Source organism: Rhagoletis zephyria, unplaced genomic scaffold (genome assembly GCF_001687245.7).
Source record: "Rhagoletis zephyria isolate East Lansing unplaced genomic scaffold, Rhagoletis_zephyria_1.1 Rzeph_scaffold_02099, whole genome shotgun sequence".
In the NCBI taxonomy this organism is placed as follows: Eukaryota; Metazoa; Arthropoda; class Insecta; order Diptera; family Tephritidae; genus Rhagoletis; species Rhagoletis zephyria.
Window position 1 is genome coordinate 45,781 of NW_016159183.1, and position 22,328 is coordinate 68,108.

The 22,328-nt window shown below is 34.5% G+C and overlaps 1 protein-coding gene across 1 annotated transcript in view; it reads right to left on the reverse strand.

The window, feature by feature from the left end:
- Positions 1–1,478: 1,478 nt before the first annotated feature.
- The window catches only part of LOC108365991 (uncharacterized), a 34,029-nt gene continuing 13,179 nt past the window's right edge, over positions 1,479–22,328 (reverse strand). Inside the window, exons 3-6 of the mRNA XM_017620238.1 lie at positions 20,802–20,945; positions 13,468–13,661; positions 12,191–12,287; positions 1,479–1,627 (exon numbers count right to left, since the gene is read on the reverse strand). Of these exons, the coding sequence (XP_017475727.1) occupies positions 1,479–1,627; positions 12,191–12,287; positions 13,468–13,661; positions 20,802–20,945 (584 nt within the window). The remainder of the gene's footprint in view (positions 1,628–12,190; positions 12,288–13,467; positions 13,662–20,801; positions 20,946–22,328) is intronic.

Here is a 22,328-nt window from a genome sequence, read left to right on the forward strand (position 1 = left end):
ACCCTTTTCGCCTTTTTCCATTTACGACGCACCTGTGTAGACATCCACCGAGCCAGCACTCCTCATGCCCTCGCGCAAAACTTCGACTAGTGACTTCGAAGGACTTGCGCAAAAACTGCCCCGTAGCATTGAACATGGCGTCTGTTTTGAACGCTATGTCCTTGGTCGATAGGTCCGCCTGCAAGAGATGCAACAAGGTGTAACGTGCTGCATTGGGTGTAGCACTAAGTCAGGGGCGCACTCAGATATTTCTTTAAGTTGGGGACGGAGGTTTGATATAACAATCAAAATTTGTTTGTTTTGCCCGTCGTAATAATTGAACAGATAATTGCTACGACTACATATGGTTATGATTATGGCTATGGTATTGCACCACTGATTGGGCTTTAACTCAAAGCCGATATTGTAAACATAAAGGGTATATTCGAAAATATGTGCCCTTTGTGTATTCCAAATTTTTTATTCAAGTCTTGAAAAGTTATAGCGGTTGGGATCTTTAAAATAAAAATCATTATTTTAACGTTAAAATGGAACTTATAATTTTACGATCAAGTTTAACGGTTGTTTTATGTTTTTGATCATATAATTGTATCTTGAGATTTTTTAAATCGTGAAAGCTTCGAAATGGTTAAAAATTATTTATATGAATTCAAATACGCCATATTTGTGGTCGAAAAAAAAAATAAAAACACAAAATAACAATTAAATTTGAACGATAAAATCGAGATCCAAACAAAGTTCAAAATGAAAAATATATGTAAGTCCAAGTACGCCACAATAATAAGCACGATTATATTTGATCGAAAAAATAAAAATCAAAAAAAGGACTACATCGTTACCTTTTTGTTTACTACTATACTAAATATGTAAGTTGATCTTAGGATTTGCTCATACAACATTTTTTAATGTTTATGTAGTTTTCAGAATAACTAGAGATTATGTTTCAAATTTTAAATACATATTTATGCATATAAAATGTATAAAACACTCAACTACTTAAGGTACATTTAAATTATGTTTAAGAACTAGATTAAAAATTGGATGAGGTTTTGAAGCACTTATTCCGTGTAAGTATATATTTTTAGAAAAATCAACTGATCATACAGTATATTAGTAAGTAGTTCTGATACCTAGTAGAAGAGGAAAAATTCTAAATATACCTACAAATATAAAGACATATGTATATAAATGTTGATTTGTAGATTATAATGACTTGCAAAGATTAACAAGTGCAAGAGCAAACAATTTTTAGGGAGTCAAGTTTAAAGTACAGTGTTTGAACTTACAGCTTTTTGTTATAAAATATTTATAGCTTGTGTAGAGATAGTGAGCAAAGAATCATTCATTTTTTTCCATCATATTTTATATGTTAGATACTTTAGAATTGGCAATAAGTACAAGTGTGCATTTCGAACAATAGTTACTTGCATTAAATAGTCAACACAACACCTCATTTTCAAAATGAGCATATTCTCCATTTACACTTGCTCCGCCGCTTCGTCCAACACCATCGAATGCAAATCCATGGCGGAGCGCGTTTTGCGTGGCGGTCGTGGCATCATAAACAGATTGGGGCTCGGACCAACGAATACGGAGTTTTGTCGTAGACGCGCAGGCGGCGCATAACCTGGAAAAGTAGAAAAGTACAAATAAGTATGTGAAGATAATTACTTAAATACAAAATTATATCAGGGAAATAACAATTAGGTATAAGTTTTATCGGAAAAACGTTGTTCCACAACAGTTAATAGAGAGAAATATTTTTTATTTCGCCGTTTACTTTTTACGTTGCCTGATAACTGTTATTGCTCAACGTTTATCTTTTATGTTGCTTGATAACAGTTATGACCCAACGTATATTTTTAAGTTGTTTGATAACAGTTATTTCACTCCTTCGCCTTTATTTTCATCATCTTTATCTTCGTCTCTATCTCCATTTTCGTCATTATTCTTATGTTACAACGTTTATCAGACAGCGTAAAAAATAAAAGTTGGGCAATAACTGTTATCAAACAACGTAAAAAATAAACCTTGGGTTATAACTCTTATCGGCGAAATAAAAAATATTTTTCATCTAATAACTGTTATGAAGCAACGTTTTCGTTAAATTTCAGAATTCGGGCAACGTTTTCAATTTGTAAATTCGAGATAACAATTATTTTTGGTCCCTGAATTATATAATTTATATCCGCTTTATATACTCAAAAGTGTTGGCAGATTAAAGCAAAAGTACGTATTTGCAATCGCTGCCATTGACATTCATTTTCAGTCGAAAATGCATTTAACTTAAGCTGCGCTAAAGGGCACGACAAGCTTCAGCATTGATGGCGGGTGGCAAACAATAAAAAATATGTACTTTGTGGTAAAAAAAGCAATTGCGTAATTACGGATAGAAGAGTGGAAGCCATGTTGCAACATGTTAATGGAACACACTGTCGGTATGCAACGAAAATTGCTTTTACGAGTATTAAGGCAGAAAGCAGAGGGAAATGGTGAAGGAAGACACCTAGGAAATTCTGTTAACCATTTTGCAATGGTATGACAACAACTTATATCCACTTTTATCTGGTGTCCATACTTTTCAGCATTTCTATCTACGACTGTCCTGTGCCCGATTGGATTAAGTGATTAACATAAGCTTATTTGCAAATAATTAAATTTTTATACGTTTACAGTTTTTCGATAAGCACTCTTACATACATACATACATACGTATAACTGACGGAGAATTGTATTTTTATTATTTTTTTTATCCACCCACTCTTGCAAATCAACAGCCTCTTGCACAATTTCAGGCGTTTCAATATACCAAATATAGATAAACCATGCACAATGAAATATTTTGCGAGAATTCTTTCGGCATTAACACCGACGGGCCGGTATCCAGTGCTTTCATTCGGTTGTAGATTTAACTTTGTAATTTTAAGTGTCGCGGGGGTATTCCAGATCTGTCCGGAAATTCTATACAACTCTCTTGAACCCATATAAAGCAAGGACCGTAAAGGTTATGATCTTTTTATATCATGCCGTGCCTAACCTTTGTTTTCAGATTTATTTTTTAGATAATAAAAGATTTGATACGGTCATAAAAAACCAGTTTCCTTTAAAAACGACCGAAAAGAGAAAAACCCAAATTTAACGATTATTTCTGATTGAATAAATAAAAATCGTAAAATAATGATTTTGAAATTATCTACTAACAATTAATTTAAAAGCAATTTTTTAAAGACAATCTGTTATTAGTGGTTAATAAAAAAATCCACCACCCTAAAAGCTAAATTTGTTGTACGTTCTAAACATAAACCATATCGGTCCATAAATGCCGGCTTTTTCAAATATCACAACACCAGCGCCTCCTAGTGTATTAGTTCACCTAGTGGATTTAGTTCATAGGGAAGTTGGTTAAAAATTTATTTCAAGATTTGATGACACACAGGTGAAACATAATAAAAGTTTGTAATAACAAGTAAGAAAGTCTAAGTTCGGGCGGAGCCGAACTTTAAATACCCGGCGCAAGTATTAAATATGTTTTTTCACCTTTCCGAAACCTTCCGCTAGATGGTAAGCCGGGGTGTATCAATTTTGAGTAAATTAGCGTCCTTCAATTTCGAAATATTGAAGTTTCAAGCATTTCTGAAATTTACCGTTATATGAGAAGCGGCCGTTATTTTAGTCCGATTTCAATAATTTTCAACGTTTTGCTTATATGTGGCAAGCACAATAACCACACCGAGTTTGGTACAAATTGGTAGAACGGTTACCGATATACTTATATGTGATCATAAGTGGGCGGTGCCACGCCCATTTTCCAAAATTTTACCATAAACGTATTTCTTGGTAAAGAATTGTTGCAAGCATCAATTTTGAATAAATTAGCTTCAATATTTACTGATTTATCGAAGATTTTGTATTTCTCTAAATTACCGTTATATGGGATGTGGGCGTGGTTATTGTCCGATTTTAAAAAGTTTCGGCGGTTTTTTATGCTGTACCAAGGCCAACAACTGTGCCAAGTTTGGAAGAAATTGGTGCAGCGGTTACCAAGATATACACATGTAACCATAAGTGGGCGTGGCTACGCCCATTTTCCAAAAATTTATAATATTCTTATTTTTCGTCTAAAAATTATTGTAAATATCAATTTTGAGTGAATTATCTTCAGTAGTTACTAAAATATCGCAGTTTTCGTATTTCTGGAAATTACCGTTATATGGGAAGTGGGCGTGGTTAAAGTCCGATTTCGCCCATTTTCAATACCAACCTACCTTGGATTAAGGGAAACCTACATACCAAATTTCGTTGAGATATCTCAATTTTTGCTCGAGTTATCGTGTACACGGACAGACGGACAGACGGACAGACGGACAGACGGACGGACAGACAGACATGGCTTAATCGATTTCTTTTTTCATCCTGATCATTTATGTATACATTTGTCTATATCTATCTCGATTCGTTTTGGCTGTTACAAACAACCGTTATGTGAACAAAATTAATATACCCTTGTGCACAAGTGCGCTCGGGTATAATAATCTTGCTATTAAATGATTCAACAGTGCAATAGCATATGTATATGGGGGCGGAATTTTTTTTAAGACCATATCAAGTTTGGCATTTTTTGCCTGAGAGCTATAGTGGAGTCTTTAGAGGAGTGATCTTGAGTTCGCATTCAGGAGGACCCCTGGCTCATTCGGTTGATCACAGATAGATAGATAATAGCACGGGTATGACACGCAGTGTTGCCGTTGTGCGACTAAAGGGGCAATTTGATTTGTTTTTACCCTTTTCCAAAATTATGTGCGACTTTTGCCCCTTTTCAGAGATTTTTTAGGAAATGTTAAAAGAACAATGCTAATAAAAAATATTTCCTCCTGTAAGTGCTAAAAATTCATCACTTAAAAATGCAACCCTTCTCCTTGCAGCAACTACATTTATGTGTATGTTTTCAACCCTGTTTTATGCAAAGCGTGTCCCGCTGTTTTCTTCTAAATTTGACAAATTTATTTATTTTTTTTCGTCAATGACCCCTTTTTTGCGACTTTCTGAAAATTCTCAACGGCAACACTGCTGATGGTGTATGGCGCGTAGACACGGACAATTAAAACATCTAATGAGGCGACTATTGCAGTGTATGAGAGAAAGATTCTGCGCAAGATTTCCGGGATTTTGCTTGCAGTTGGCACAGAAGAGAAGCGACTGTTGTGCGTTGTTGAACTCGGCCAAAATCGTGGTTACAGCGCCCAACAAGAATATGACCTCTGCCGTGCTGGCTTGGCCTGGGAATTATTAGATTGGAGCATCATGAGGCTCATTCTTTGAAGTTTTTGTTTGGCTCCTTTTAATTTTGTACCTACAAGTTATGGAAAATAGGAAAAGTACACCGCGGTAATCCACTTGTAATCCACTTGCACGGCAAGTATGATTGAAACTGGAGTCTGGATAATTTAATTTTGTACCTACAAGTTATGGAAAATAGGAAAAGTACACCGCGGTAATCCACTTGCACGGCAAGTGTGACTGAAACTGGAGTCTGTATAAGGAAGATTGCACCATCCTGGCCTATGCAGCCATCGGTATACGCTGTTCCACCTTGGAGTTGGGGTAATTTATGGAAAGGAGAGCTAGCTCAGAAAACAATACGAGAAATTGTAAGAGACCAATTTAGTAATGTAACCAGATACTTTTTATTGATTAAATGTACAATGCACAAATGTATTTTAATTATTTTCACACCATTAACTTACTTAAAAGCAGAAGAAAACAAGAACGCTTTGCATTTGCTTGGTTTCTCAGCTAATTGGCTATGGATAGTTTGTATATAAAATGAATGCTTATGTATATTGCGGCCGCTGTGGTGTAGTGGTTAGCAGTGCGCTCTAACCACTCCGCAGAGCCTGGGTGCATTTCTTGGTCAAAGCAGCGGTCGCACCTCGGCAGGCTTCTCATAAAAATACACTCGCCATTCGGAGTCGGCGTAAAACTGTAGGTCCCTCCCCATTTGTGTGACAACATCAAGGCGCACGCCACAAATCGGAGTACAAGCTCGGCCAAACACTAACATATTGTGTAAGCACATATGTTATTATTATATTACACGTAAATAAATCCACAATAATTGCGGTGAGATACTTATTAATGTCTTTATTTCACTATTGTATACTTCTAGGTGCACAGCCATATAACTTTATGGCGTGTTAAATAAAAAGTGTTGGGAAATGAAAATACAACAGCAATCAACTAAGAAAACAAAAGAGTTGCACAATTTGCATTAAGCGTGTTGAGATATGATTTTCGAATTTAAATGCAAATTAATATGAAGGACTGCAATTTCAAAAGCATACTAGCAATAAGTGCATGATGATATGTACACATACATATTTGTACATATGTACGTACGTGATGGGCAAAAATTCACATCTGAAAATATAGATGCTAGTGTAGTATGCATATGAGTGGTAAATAAAAATGTGTATTCTCAGTATGGAACTGTCAAACGACAAAGAGCTATCAACATACAAATTTGTGGGTGAGTAAATGAAATTTTTTTATAACATTTTCATTAAAAAATATTTATGTACACTAGACTGTTTCGCTCCCCAGTTATTTAAGTTTTTCGCAAATCAATCTTTGAAAAAAAAATATAAAAAAACAGCATCAAAAATCTCATTATTACGATTCCGTTGAAAAGATTTTTAAATATATTTATGTAGATTTTTTAAGCCTAATCTGTTTTGTCATCTGAGGGGACTTTCTTCAAAAAGTTCTTTAAGAAACTATTTTTATTCATAAAAACGTAAATTTTAGGTGTTATTTCCAAATCGGTCCAGCTCGCTGAAATCTTAATATTTTTCCGAAATATTTTGGTGGACGTCTTAAAATATAATAAATTTTGTAATCCCGGCGGAAAAACCGTATGTTTTTTTGGTGATGCAGTCTAATGTGCATACATATGTATATGTACAGTGGTGGCAGAAATAATAGAAACGTCTAATTTTTACCAGCTTCTTTTAACTTTTTACAAAAAAACTTAAAAACCAACCAATTTTTAGAAAAATTGTAGGTATGCGGTTTTATAACCCATTAAATTTTAGCACGATAAAGCGCAAGCTCCACCGCAAAATACCGCTGATTTTCTATAATCTTTTTAACCGACTTCGAAAAAGAGGAGGAGGTTATCAATTCATCGGAATATTTTTGTTTTGTGTATGTTACCGTATACCTTTGGACCACGTTCACCAATTACTAGAATCATTTTTTTAAAGGAAAGGTGGAACCTTAGAGGTGTTCCCACACTAGCTTGGTTTAGATTCGATCATTGGATTATAGAGAAATTAAAGGTTTTCTTAAATTTTTATATGAGAATTGAAGTCGGTTTGGTTATTTGCTTAAAAATTACTTGTTTTTTTTTCTTGCAGAAGGTATATCATACATATAAAATGTATGTAAAACTTGCTTGAAACAGACTGGAAATGGCCAGCCGAGGCCACAGCTTAACATTTTTTAACTTCATTTTCTAAACGCTTTGTCGATGGCGAGATGATTTTTTTTTTTTTTACCGCGGCAGCGACATCATTAATTTGTATGAGATTGACATAAAAGAAGAGGAAGAACCTTATCTGTCGCTAGAAATGCATAGATCAAATCCAGCCACAACCATAGTCGCGGTGTAACTGTGTCGCCGCCAAAATAATTAACTTCAGAGACTAGGTGTTAAAATTTTTCATAGCTGTAGTGCGTAGCCCTTCGTTTTTAATGTATTTCATGCATAGATTTTAAGATTCGTTTGCTAGTGATGCAGGCACCAACATCGTTTTTATTCGCGTCAATTTTCCAGACGCGGTAAGGATTAACAACCACAACAACTAATGACCAGCATTCTAAGAAATCCTCAATAAAACTTGTTCATATATGTATTGTATTTCAAGTGGCAGTTTAGTTAAAGTATGGTGCTCGTTAAATTTAATTGCATCACAATTTATGCCTTAACCGAAACTTTTTCAAGGAGTTGGTAAAGAGTTTTTTGTATGCCTGAAGACAATACCTTTTCTTTATAGGCTACCAGTACCTGAGCTTCTATCTGTCATTTACACAGCAAACGCCGGATGCTGCTCTAACAAAAGACTACCTGCGCCATGCAGTATGAAAACTAAAAATATTACAAAATCCATTCAGTAGTGGGAAAAACCCAAGGTTTAACTGAGTTGATCAATTAATACAACTGTGGAAAAACCAAAAAAAAAAATTTACTCTAACTACGGATAATTTAAAGCGGTGGGAAAATCCAAGTATTTAACGGCACTGGTCAATTAACTCAACTCAACTAGAAATTACTAAATCATTCATTCAGTTCGCGGTGGAAAACCCCAAAGACTCAGGCGATCCTTATTCAAATTAAAAATGCTGCATTATCGTAGACACTCACAATTTTTGCTGCTTGTTATTGTGCTGACAATCAAATCAACGGGCAGCCGGCCAGCGCCAGCGTCGAAAGAAAATATCGATGAGAATCTGGGCAGCATTTTTAAAGTGGGTCCAGGCTTTGCTGTGTTCAATACAACGAAAGAAATGCCCATAGACGATGAAATTATTTGCCCCGAACGACGTGCAGGAGCGCCATTTTGCACAGAGGTGGAAAATTATTTGGAAGTAACGCAGTTAGATAAATTCAGTACAGATGAATTTGAAAAATTCAAACCCTACTTCAAAGATGATTTTGTACGGCCAGCAAATGTTACAAATCGCATGGATGTTGAACCAGCGGAGAGTTACTTTTGCAACAGTAAAACGCGCGTAGTTTATCCAAAGGTGGCTGAATCAAGTGAATCGCGCTGGTTGATGGTGGTACAACATCAAAAATACAGACAGGGCGTGCTGGTGGAGCAGTGTGAAAACGAGAATACGCCCTGTAAGTATGAAGAGCTCTTACCATTTGGCATAACGACGAGATGCAGGCAACATTTTGTCTATAGAAGTTTGGTGGTGTTGGTCGATGGCGTTATGCAGGAGCGAATGGTGAAATTACCAAATGCTTGCAAGTGTGTGCTGAGGCATGTACATTAGAGTTAAAATTAATGATTATTTTATATTATAATTGTTAATTAATTTTAAGAATTAGGTATTGCTTTTTTATGTGATAAAATTTAAGAAATTTTATGTTATAAATAAAATAAAATATTTTTATCTACACGCTGACATTTTTCTTTTAACTTTGGCAAGAAATTATTTGGTGATTTGTTTTGCGAATTCGGTTTTAGGCATGGTGGTGGCTAGTGATGGCACGATTAATCGAATAACCGATCGATTATTTTCAATCGGTTAACGATTTAATTGTATCGAAATTTTCCTTTTGATTCATCGAGCGATTAACCGATTAATTTTTCAAAATAATCGAAAAGAAACCATCAAAAATTTACTAATTTACTCACACAATAATGTATGAATCAAAATAAGTTGGGATGTTTTTTACATTCTCGTATTCTGCAAATTTTTTTAAACTATATTTCTGCCAAAAACCGCAACACAAGCTTAACCTAAGTAGCTACTAAAAAATCGCAACCCAGGTATGCACATATTTTATTTTATTTTCCGAATTGGGTGTTGTGCGTTTTTTTATATATAAGAAAATAAGCAACGCCATTACCAAACAGAAATATCCCAAAATCAGCGATAAGTGCCAGATAAGGTAATGGAACTTTTCATACAAAAATTTAATGGGCTACAAAACTGCATACTGAAAATCTTTTTAAGAAATCTCATTAAAAAGCTATAATTTTTTGTTGATTTTCTTTTATATTGCACAAAGTTTGATATATTTGTGTTTATACGTTTTTTGTTAAAGAATAAGCTATATTTAAAAAAATTACTAGAATTAAATAACAAAAAAAAAATCTTGTCGTGCGCTATAATTTTGACAGGGTGTAAGTCAGTTTTTATAACTTTTATAAAAAACATCGATGTATTTGTTACTTGTGCATCCCTAATCCCATCTCTGATCTATCTAAAATGAACTACCTTTGCATGCAACATGCAATACAGATATTTCAAATCTGCACTTGCAAGCTCAGTCAGTTAGTGTTTCCTTTTGTCACGCCTTACAATTTTAAATTTCGTTCGAAAAAATACAGGAAAATGTATCAACAAGCTTTTGGGCTTTCTGCAGTAAATCGGACAATGTGAGGGTCACCAATCAGAAACAACTCCTGTCAATGACTATTACCATCGTAATTTTGAATTTTTAAAGATACGTATGTATGTATGTACACTTATTATTCCAACTTAATACATGCTGATATATATTAGACTGGTTCGCATTAGATCGCGTCAATCCCCATAAGAAAAAATAAAATAAAATTTGTAATTACTGCCTAGTTTGAAAGCATAAATGGGGATGTTTTTATCGTCTGAGAATGGTTCGTCTAAGCTTAGTTTTAAAATTTTCCAAAATTGGATATTTTTCATAACATTTTATATTTTGTAAAACCCCTTCAATATTTTATTGTCCTAAATTACCAAAATAAAGTTTGAAAAAAAGTCATGAATAATACTGGATTATGGCTGCTTTTAGTACAGACTATAGATACAATTTATGATTATATTTTGACATCAAAAAGATGTTGTGAAAAACTGTTGTACAGTTTTTTTTTTGAAGATACCATTGGTGTTCTCTTTAATTTAAGAATGTGATTTGCCTATGACTTACAAAACTTGACTCTCCTCATTTTTAGTGAAAAAAATGGATTATCTATAGCTGGATTAGCTGGGCGCTATTAATGAAGTAGTACGACCAGAAAAATTTGGATATTTCGTGATTTCAAAATTTTCTGGGGACCATGCAGAATTTTATTTCGGGTCTTGACGGTGTTCCTCGTGGCTAACTTAGACCTATTTATCAGAAAACTTAGGTATTTTTTGGAACTAGTTTTTATTTTAAGGAATCTTCCGGAATTTGTCCGACCATTCGACATTCTTTGTGCTTAAATTTTGGTGACAGGTAATAAGACCAACGGAAATAAGGTCAATTGACTTTATTTCCCATCCTGGTGCGAAATAAAGTCAATTGACATTATTACCTCTTTAAAAACGAAATAAAATCAATTGACATTATTTCTCTTTCAAACATTAAATTTGCTTAGCTTCGCGGCGGCCCGCGTCAGCGTCGGCCGGCGCGCACACCACGTCACGCTACGCCGCGGCCCCCCCTCCCCGTCTCCTAACGTGCTGTAGCGCAGGTAGATTTATTTTTTGTATACGTTGAAATAAAATTTTTATATATTTTAAACATCGAGGGCTTATATTCAATGATACCCCCTATCTGCACACTTTTCACAAAGATGAGATTCTGATATAAAAATCCACCTAAGCTTTAACTGTCATCAGTGATATTAATGCTACCTTATATAACGACGTAATAAGTTCCAGATGGTTTCTAAAATCACAAATTAGTTTTTGTGCAAATTGCAGATAGAGGGTATTAATGAATTCAAGCCCTCGATATTTCACATTTTTATATTTGTAAGTTATTGGAAGCAGGGATGCCAACTAGGCTCAAACCGTGCCATTTGTTCCTATTTTACTTCAAATGGCACTTAATTTTTCNGGAGGTGTGTAGAAAAATTGTGTAATCATTTATCAACGTCAGTGAGTGAGTTGAAGTATTAGGGATATTAAAAAGCACACTCATGTGGTTGCTTCGAAGAAAACTTTGGTATGCAAACTTATGTGCATAAATACTTATGTATGTCAATGAATGCATACACATGGAGATATGCATGTACGAGTACATGAATCACTCGAAAGCGTGTTTTGAACAGCGATAAGCGTATTGCAAGCCATCAGGGAGCAACCAACTTTCGTGCAATGTTTAAGCTTCAATAAATTAACAATTTATGTCGTTAGACAGTAGTTGTGGATTATCAAACAAGCACCTTTCTATGTAAGTCGCTGCTGTGGCAAAGAAAGTTGTTGTAGGTTTTAAAATTTATCTGTCCTTTAAACACAAATTTTATTCTGACAAAATGTGTTTGAAGGTTAGATAGATTTAAAAACCTAGTACATGAGAAAACGGTACTAAGAAAATTTGAAAAGGCTTAACTATAAATTGAAAACTAAAATACATAAGTAGCGGACCAGAAAAATTTATAAAATTTAAAAATAAATAAATTCAAAATCAGATTTGAAAAATTATGCTTACCTTTAGCATATATCGTGGGATTATATGCAGCGAAATGACATGTTGGCATATTGATGTTATTGACTAGGCCCATTGACATACGAGACACAGATGCACGCTGAAATAGATACGAAAACAAAATTACTTAACAGTGAACGTAGTTCAGTATGTATTCGAATTTTTGATTTCCTAATAAAAATCTTCATTATTTCTTGAAAAACTGTGGTATGGCTTCGGCATTCGAAGGACTTTTTAATCTTGCAATCTCCGTTAAACTTTCGAGCTGGCTGAAGAAATGTATCTCTTGGCCTTTTGACAACCCGAATATTGGGTAGCAAGGGAAATCCATAACTTTATGCTTCAGTTTACTATCGAGAGCTTACTATAGGTGTTTTATTTCAATGGACGCAACTACACTGCCCACAATATTTTTGTTTGGTATAACTTTCCTACCAAAATCTCATATCTGACCAATCTTTTATATGTGAGGTACATCATAAATAGGCACCCGCTTACTAAATTTCAGTCGTATACCTTGAAAACTGAGGTAATAGATTCTATTCACGCAGACAGACAGATATTCTAATCATTTTGGTATATCCCTTTAAAAAATTGTATGAGTACTCAGAATTTATGAGTCTAAAGTGAGTCCTTCTCTCTTCATAAATATGATTCTGAGACCAATCAACCAGACTGACTCATTTTGGGACTCTTTTGATGTCTTAAATGCTGAGTTGAACAAAAGTAACAAAGTTCACGTAGAGGTAAAATTATATTAATAATCAGAATTATAAGGAATGTTTGTTTTTAAGACTAAGAAAGCGTCATATTTCAGACTCCTATGGCTCCTAACTTGGACCCATATTGGCGTGCCTTTCTAAAAAGGGAAGCATGCTCTTTTCTGACACTTTTTTTAGGTTCACAACTAAGAATTCTGAGACTTTTCTGAAGTCTAAAATTAGTCTGAATGTTCATAGGGACTCTTTCGGGGGTGTATCTCTTCTTCATCTGGTACTTACAAATATTGGACTAAAGCTAGAATACCATTTCAAGTTCATGAAAGGTATATATATATTTATATTCTTTTTGGTTGTTGTTGTTTCAGGCAGGGTTTGTATACGATGTATTTTGGAAGGAGTTTCCGTCATCCCTTCAGCGTTCTCGAAAATGACACTGAAGATGGCATATCGCCGAAACCGGTTTGTCGCCAAACACAAATTTGATAATAGATGACGGAAAAGACATCGCATATATATAAATATATGTATATATCTAATTTAAATTCAAAAAATACTCACCCCATGTGTTGGTATTGCGTCCATATCGACCAGCGGACAGGAAGATCGATGTTGTTGCTGAAATTTCGGTTGATACGGTTCCAGCATACGTATTTTACCCCAACGGTTAAAGAACAAAACGATTGCGCCCACCCAAAGCATCAATACGAGGCCAACAATGATTACCTCCTCTGGTCGCACGACGATTTTGGGACCTTTGAAATTCGATTAAAAAGAAAAGCAACGATCAGATAAATAAATATTGGGTGTTCAAACTGTCTTCTTATTAGCTTATCGAGTTATGCGATTATAAGATTTACACAGATTACAACAATAAAATATGGTAGAGAATAATAAATAATTCACTATCTTTTCGCAAATGCATTTACGCCAATTAAATTTCAAGCAATTTGTGTGATTGTAATGAACACCAATTTTAATTAGAGCAAAAATCAATGAAAGCAAAATAACCAAGCTACTAGCGTAGCGTCTAAGTTGCGAATTTGTCTTTTAAAATTGACTTTGAAAATGACAAACGGAGACAAATGTAATGAAAATTACATTAAAGAAAAACAAACAACCCGTAATGGCTAGTCTGGCAGCGCGCGTTGAGGAAATACAGCAACAAATAGTAATGAAGTCAATGAGTCGCGCTGTTGTACAAATCACTGCAACGACTTTTAATTACTACTGTAATGGCAGGTGGATGAATTGGTAATTTGTTTTAATTACTTGCAACCAAGTAACAGTTGCAGGATAATACGGGAAATGGTTAATGCCATTAAATTCGATATACATATGTATGTGCATATGTGTATGTATGTATATACGTAAGCACACGTGCCAAAGTAGTAGATAAATACGTTTCGTAATATGAATATTTATATGTATACAAGCAGTTATGTATATATGTATAACTTTGTATATACCTTTAAACATATGTATGTAGGTTGTGTAAACAGAAGAATATCCTTGAATTTCATGAGAGTCACATATGCGGCACGAAGTCGACCACGCTTGTCAACGACATACCGTTGATGTTCCCATCGCCGATCAAATTACTTATGTATGTACATTAGGGTGGTCCAGAAATGCTTGAGGGTGGGGGAAAAAGTATAGTCGGATTTTTATTATGCTCTCACCGCCTAGGATTGTTCTATACCGCAAAAAATATAGCCCTATTTTTTATTTTGAAAATCATAAAATATTTAGATGACGCTCTAAGCGCTCAGAATTTTTCATGTATTTTATATGGGGAAAAAACAACTTTCCGGAAATGGTATAGAATTCTTGAAAGTCAATATTTGTATTAAATACTGGTTAAATAAACAATTGGGTATTATTACTGGAAGTTTTTTTGGAAAGTTTTCCGATTGAAAAATATTGATTTCCAAGAAAACTATTGCTGAAAAGATGTTTTTTTTCATATAAAATACATAAAAAACTTTGAGCGCTTTGAGTGACCTCAAACTATTCTTTTATTTCAACATAAAGTTTTTATTTTATAAGTCCGTCAAAACCCCCAGAAAATGCAATGGAGTGTTGAATAAAAAAAATTGAGTATTAAAAATTGTTAAATAAACAATTATTTATTGTTTTTGGAAGTCTCCTGAAGACAAACAAAGTTCTTCGGTCGAAAAATTTTTATTTTAAAGAATTTTAACCATTTCCACGAAAAATGGTTTCTTTCCCATATAAAATGCATGGAAAATTTTGCTCTAAATATATTGTGATTTCAAAATAAAAAAAGGTATATTTTTCGATATAAAACAATCCTAGGGGGAAGAGGGGAGGGGAGAGCAGTAAAATCCCAACTTTACTTATTTTGGACCACCCTAATGTACATTTATATGTGTCCAAGTATGTATGTACAGTATAGGTCACATCTATAGCATGCCGTTTCAAGGTTACACTGGTTTCTACTTATGTTTATTTAATTAATTTTAAGACTTTTCAATTAAAATGCAGTTCATTCTCTTACAAAACCCGTAAAACCCCAAGTTTTAGTCTAATAATGTGCAAGTTTCAAGTGGCTGAAAACTACCGCCGATTTTTTAGATTTTTTTTTTGTCGCATTTGCTTCCATGTAACAAATAAACGCAATCTATTTGTATACGAAAAAAAACGCAACATGTTCGGCAAAAAAAAAAAATTCTAAAAAATCAACGGGAATTTTTAGCCACTTGAAACTTGCATATTATCACACTGAAATTGAATGGACTTCACAACTGTATACTCGAAACAATTTCAACACTGCTGAGAAATAATTTGGTGAAAATGTGTTGCATTTTTTTATTTAGCTTTCTATAAAGTTTTAAACTTGGATTTTTATGGGCTTTGTTAGAGAATGAACTGTTTTTTAATACATCAATACAATAAACATCAGTGGCAAATAATAACATTTTGAAATGGCGTGCTATAGATATGACCGATACTGTATATTCGTTCATTCTTGTTAGCAATTTCCTCTTTCCCATTTAAACATATGTTAGCAACTATATATATTTAATATATGTATGTTTAAGCACTTATGGTTGTATCTACATACATTCATATAGACATACATATGTACAAATCACGTGCGGCAACGGTTTGAGTAGAAATTGCGTACGCGCGTTGTAAAACTTGATCTTTACGCTCACCTTTGGCTGGGAAAAGGAATATAATTTCCGCTCTTTTTTCGTGTCCTGGGTTGTCAAACACATGTGTGTGCCACGTGGCATATATATACATATCCTACGTATGTATAACACAATACATGGCTACCTTACTGGAAATTATTTCCATAATTTTCATTCACGAAATTTTTGGCCTTCTAGCAAGTGTGAAACCAAGACTAATTTATTTTAGTTTTGTGTATTTTTTGTTGCACATTTATTGCCTATGAACTCTAAATTTTCACTCTTTTATTGTACAGTTAATTTTTCTTCGTATTTCTATTATCCTACCTCCATCAGGCTATTTTCTGGGTACCTGGCCAGTCATAACCAATCGAAATTCCACTTTCACCAAATAGGTGCGATCGCAGAGTCGCAATGCCGGCTCTGCCTCGAAGGTGATGAAACTTCGGAGCATATTCATATTCTCTGTCACTGTCCGGCTTTGGCCAGACAAAGACTGATTTATTCTAAATCTTCAATGGTCGAACCATTTGTTATAAGGAATTCGCCTACCAAGGCCCTTTTAATATTCCTTAGAGGAGCCGAAGGTATCTTGGCCACAATGGGTTAGGGACTCTCTTTAAGAGACACAAAAGATCTTTTAGGTCGCGATGTCTCTTGTTCTAGTACACCCAAAAAATTAATAAACTAACTAAAAGTCAACTGTAAAAATAGCACACTTCCGTCTTTGTCTTATCTTATTTAATTTGTGGAATTTTTAGTTTATAATTCTGTAAACATCTCAAGCCCTGCTCAAGTGTACTGGACTTTCTGCCACTCTTGTCTTCCTTTTATAAAGGCCCCCGGTATCGCTCGATTGTCGCTCGCGGCGCAATTAGCTACAGGTGTTCTCTATGTAGATAATACTTATATTGGGATGGTCCCAAGTTTTTGTTTTCCGTACCCTCCAGAAGTGGAGATTTCGAAATTAAAAAACAAATCGGGTCTCCTTATTTTCTATATTCTTTAGTTATAGTGGTGACAGCGGGAAGATTTCTAAAAGTTGTGTATATTTGGACCACCCTAACGTATATAATATTTAGTTACGATGCTGAATTCGCATTCCTTTAAATGTAGGGGTTCCAACTCGTCAAATATTGTTTCACCGGCTTTAACACAATTTCGTATTTCTTTACTTTCTTTTTCAAGTGTATAACAGGCTTGAAAACGTAAACAAACATCATTTCTCTTTTAACTTATTTTCTTTTGTTCATTTATTTTTTGCATTGCCCATAATTTAAAGTCACCTTTGTTTGCATTAGTAGAGATATACATATGTATGTATGTATGTTTGTACACATCTATGCATGTACACAGCTCCGTTGGTTGGTGCTTTAATGCTATACATACCTACACGTGTATATATATAAAGTAAACAAAAGCTAAATCAATAACTTAAAGCAAGCTGTTTAAGCTATATTAAAAATGTTTTTGTTCCAATATGCCGAAGGCGCACAACAAACGAATTTTATTTTGCCTCTTCCATTTTCCGCGTAACTAAAACGTCTGCCGCATTGAACGCATTGAAAAACAAAAGCTAATTGCGAGTGTTTGAGCTTGCAAAACGTTTTAGGTTTATTTTTATTTTTTGCAATAACCCCAAAAAGTTCAGAAAAATCGTAGAAGGAGCAAAAGGATTCAGAAAAGTCCCAAAAGTCCCTAAAACCTCCCAAAAATCACAAGAAAATCTTGAAGTCTTGAAATATCACGAAAACCACGGACCATTTCAATATATCATAAATGTCTAAAAACCGATTATTATTATTTTTTTGTTTAACGGTTTAGTATACAAAAATCGACTAGACAGCGTCCTTCAAATACTTGAGTACCTGAATGTTTTTTCCTTTAGTATCTAGGCATCACTATATACTACATTTGTGGGTAGTATTTTGCGCTCAAACAGGTACACAATTATTTGTTTTTGTCTGTCGCAAACTCAAATGAACCGAAGGGATAAAAAATGAAATACATTCGGAAATGCTGCGTTGAAATTGAAAATAATTTTTCCCGCGACAAATTTAATTTTTTTTTTCGAATATCGAGTCATTCGAGCAATACGTAATACATTCAAGCCCATTAGGATGCTCTCTTCAAAATTCCAGTTCCATCAGCCCCAGGGCACTAACTCAAGTGCCCAAAATATGTTCTCTCCAACGGCAGTCCTCAACATAAAAGGTCATACTAAAATAAATCCCAAACTTTTATGGAAAATAACTACGTATAACGCCTTAACTGAAAGTTCACAAAGTTCAGGTTCATGGTTTATAGCGAAAGTTTAAGAGAGTGCTTATTTGCGAACTAAACACTACAATACCAAAATTTTACTTATGCTTTTTTACTGTACTTACAAGCCAAATGAAATGTACTAATTGAATTATTTATGTTTATTTTAAGATTACAATTTTTGAAGAACAAAGGAACTAAAAGTTTAAACTTCTCACTGTATTATCAATTATTTTGAGTTCTGCACATCAACGTAAATTCTATCTATTATATATGCTCTACGATTTCGTAACTTCATCAAAAAATTCTGCGAGTGACTTTGTGCAGTCGGCGAGCGTTTAGTGACCATTTGCTTTGGTTGCTTTGGCGACGGAGTAACGTTCACTTTACTCTTCTCACTCTTTTTCTCAGTGTGCTGCTTGATTTCAGTCATGAGTTTCTCAATGATGACCGCTCGTTCAGGAGTGATATTGTACAAAAAATGTGGCTTGCGACTATTGTGCCCTTCCTTCGATGGTGTTTCATTGTGTGCTGCTTTGACTGCTTCACGTAAATTGCTCTCCATAGGCTTACTGTTGTTGGTGTCAACACTCTCACTATTACTATTGCTTAGCATAGATCCATAGCAACTTTCAATTGTTTGGTCATGAACAGCTGATGGTGCGGGTACTTGTGAGTCCATCGTCTTCTTTGATGGCGGTCGTTCTCGTATAGAGATGCGACGTTGTTGCAGGCAAGATTTTTCTTTAATGGTATAACACAGATTTGCCTCTTTGCGGCTCTCACCATTCATGGAGCCTGTGTGATTTGGAATTCGGGTTTGTTGACTGTTTTGTTTTGTAGCTGACACATGCTGCAGAAGTGCACTTTCTATTTTTTTATGAGAAACGCTACGGAGCTTGCGTGTTTCGCAATCTTTAAAGGCCTCTATCCAGGGCGCATAAACCGGAACGTATTTTTGGTGTTTTCTTAACGCGGGTAGTTCTGTTCTACTAGTCGCGATTCGAGCAGCGACAGTTGCACCGGCTGGTGATGCAGAAACTGGTTTAGCAAGAGGTGTAGGGCGTCCCACGGTATCTTCATTTTTGATGGTGTAACGCCCAAATATTGGCGTTTGTATGTCTCTTTTGATAGTTTTTTTCTTAGACTGTAGTGCGCCCATGGCTACGGAGTTTAATAATTCAAGATAAAATGTGTTTGTGGCGAATAACTACTGCAGATTGTGGCAATTCTCGAAGCCGGTGATCTTTTTATACAACCAAAATTAATTTGTTAGCGACTTTTGACTCGTTACGAACGAACAACAGGTACAAATATTTAATTAACTCACAGGTACTAGTTAGAACTCCCCAAACCGGTAAACAAAAATGTTATACCTCACACTATTCATTATTAGTTTCCTCAAAATAATCAAAGACTACCTGTTAATGATACATATAGTGCAGCTGGTACATATGAACGCGATACCAGGAAAATATAAGATTATTCAGAGCACATACAAAATTCGCTCGTATATTCAGTTAGTTTTTCCCAAATTAAAAATATTCCAAACATAAAAAATTCTTCGAGCAGTGTATGTACCTGAACTAGATTAGTTAAAAAGTTAGTTCACATTTTGTATCGCACTTTTTTATATATGTATTAAGGAGAGGCTCTGAAAATTATTTTTATATTATTAATATTTATATCAAATGATGAATAAACTTCAAGTTGCCCTTTATGCATATATTTACATGCTTCACAAAATATGTAAGTGGGTACTTCCCCAAGGTAAACATAAAATTTGTCATTTCTTAAATGGCTCCCACCAATTTATTTCCTTAAAACCGATACAGTTCCATGTTTTTCGTCATAAAATTGCCAGCTAATAAATAGCCTTGTTTCATAAAATTACAGAAGAAAAACTGTCAAAATATTCCCAAAATGGGCAGTTTTCATGTCTTTATTTTAACCAAGATATAAATGGGAAAAAAGGTTTTAGGCGGGACGAAGTTCAAGTTGATTTGATTTACTTTTTTTTTCAAAGAGATGAAATTTTCCGAAATATATTATTCGCCCATATTTTAATCCTCTTTTAGAGCAGTTTTATGAATTCTCTCACTGAGTTATAAGATGTTCACCCAAGTTTTTTTGTTTACTTTGTTCTTCTATGCAATGCACTGTTCCGATACGTGCTGTGCAGTTTCGTTTTCTTTCCTGCAGAATTTGTATTGCTTATGCTAGTTTGCCTGCAGTTTCCTGATAGAATTCCCATAATGATGCTCAAATTGTTCATGGATAAACTAATGCATTTTATGTTCCACATTCCTGTTAGTGGATTGGATAGTCTAGAGTCTAGACCTCCAAGCACTCATCACTTTTCCATTAATAATATTTACAACAATGTATACCTCTACTATGCATCTATGTATGCACATATGTAGCTATAATCTATCGTCATCACATATCCTAATTTACTTCTTGTTAACTTACCACTCCCCGCCGCGGTGGAGTTCAATGCTGTTTCGTTGGTCACATCTTCGTGGCTGCTGATATAATCTGAGGTCGTTGCTGCGGCAGATCCAGTCTCTTCGATTTCCACAATAAAATTTGGTCCAGTCCAACCAGAGCCCCATTCTAAAAGGAGATCGAGATGAAGAATATTTAGCGCCGTTTTCTCAAGTATAGCCTTTAGTTTAAAGCTCATTTCATGCTTAAGGATTACTTTAAAATAAATAGCTATGTCTAAAGTAAAGCATTCCTATTATCGTTTTTTAAAGTATTTATGTTTCTTGGTTGTAAAGCACTTTAAAGCCGATAATAAAATGTTTTACTTTAGACACAACCATAAATCTTAATGCTACCTTTAAATATAAGGTGAGCTCTAAAGTTAGAGGTTACATAAGAAAACGGTCCTTAGTGTAGTAATTTATAAATGAATTCATTTTAGTTACTTTAAAACTTAAAATAAATGAAAAAATCATAGAAATTGTCAATTAAAGATTACACTTTTGCCAGTCATAAAAGCCCTATGCACAAAGTTTTTACTTAATCTAAGGATGCAAGACGTCCGCATTGAAACTGGAGTTCTTACCGAACATGATCTGATTGGAACGATTATGACGAAGATTTGGGGTAAACCATCAAACACCTTTTCTAACATTTCACGGCAATAGCTAAGGGAGAGTAACAATTTTTGGCAGTTACTTCTTTGATGATCTGGATGAGGCCGAAAAAATAAATATTAGAAGGAAAACGGGAGATTCTGAGTGCCAAGTGGTTTTTAGCGAAACGGGCATTACTGTAAACCCTGTGCGGTATCACTTAGGACCGTGAGTATAAGTGAATCCTACAAGGGACTGGCGTTTACAGCAAAAATGTTCTATGGATGCTACTATACAAAAAATCTTTGCGCATTTTCATTGGCTCACTCACTATTTCGTATTTATCCATCGATTCTCTTCATCAGTAACTTGATTCTTTTTTTTTTAACAGAACAGGCTATAGTACAAATGCAAAAATTTGGCACAGAACCTGTTATTTTTTAAATTTTTCTTCTGCTAAATTTGATTTTTCCCCATTTTTTAATAAAAATAGAAAAAGCTGGAATGATTAATTAATTTGTCAGAAATTATAAGCTTTGCGGAAGAGAATTTCATTATCTTTCATTTGCCGTCTTTTGTATTAACATTTTTAAATTGGTTCGTAAGATATACGCGATTAAAAGGAACCAATTTTTGCTTTAAGCTGAATAACGGTAAATTGCAAATATCTCGAAAACGTATCCATAGCAAAAAAATTAACCCGAATTTCGGAATCACCGAGCAATTCTACATAGAAAGTGAATAGTTGCGTCTGGAGAACAAAAACCAAATTAAAATTTGTGATCCAGTAAAGCATATGACTCCGAAATTCTCTAGAAGTTACAACTCTTCTCCTTCGTTTGCGGATTAGCCCAGGCTAAAAGGACCATACTCATTGTTTGAATAAAATAAAAATTAAGGCAGATTTCCACGATTT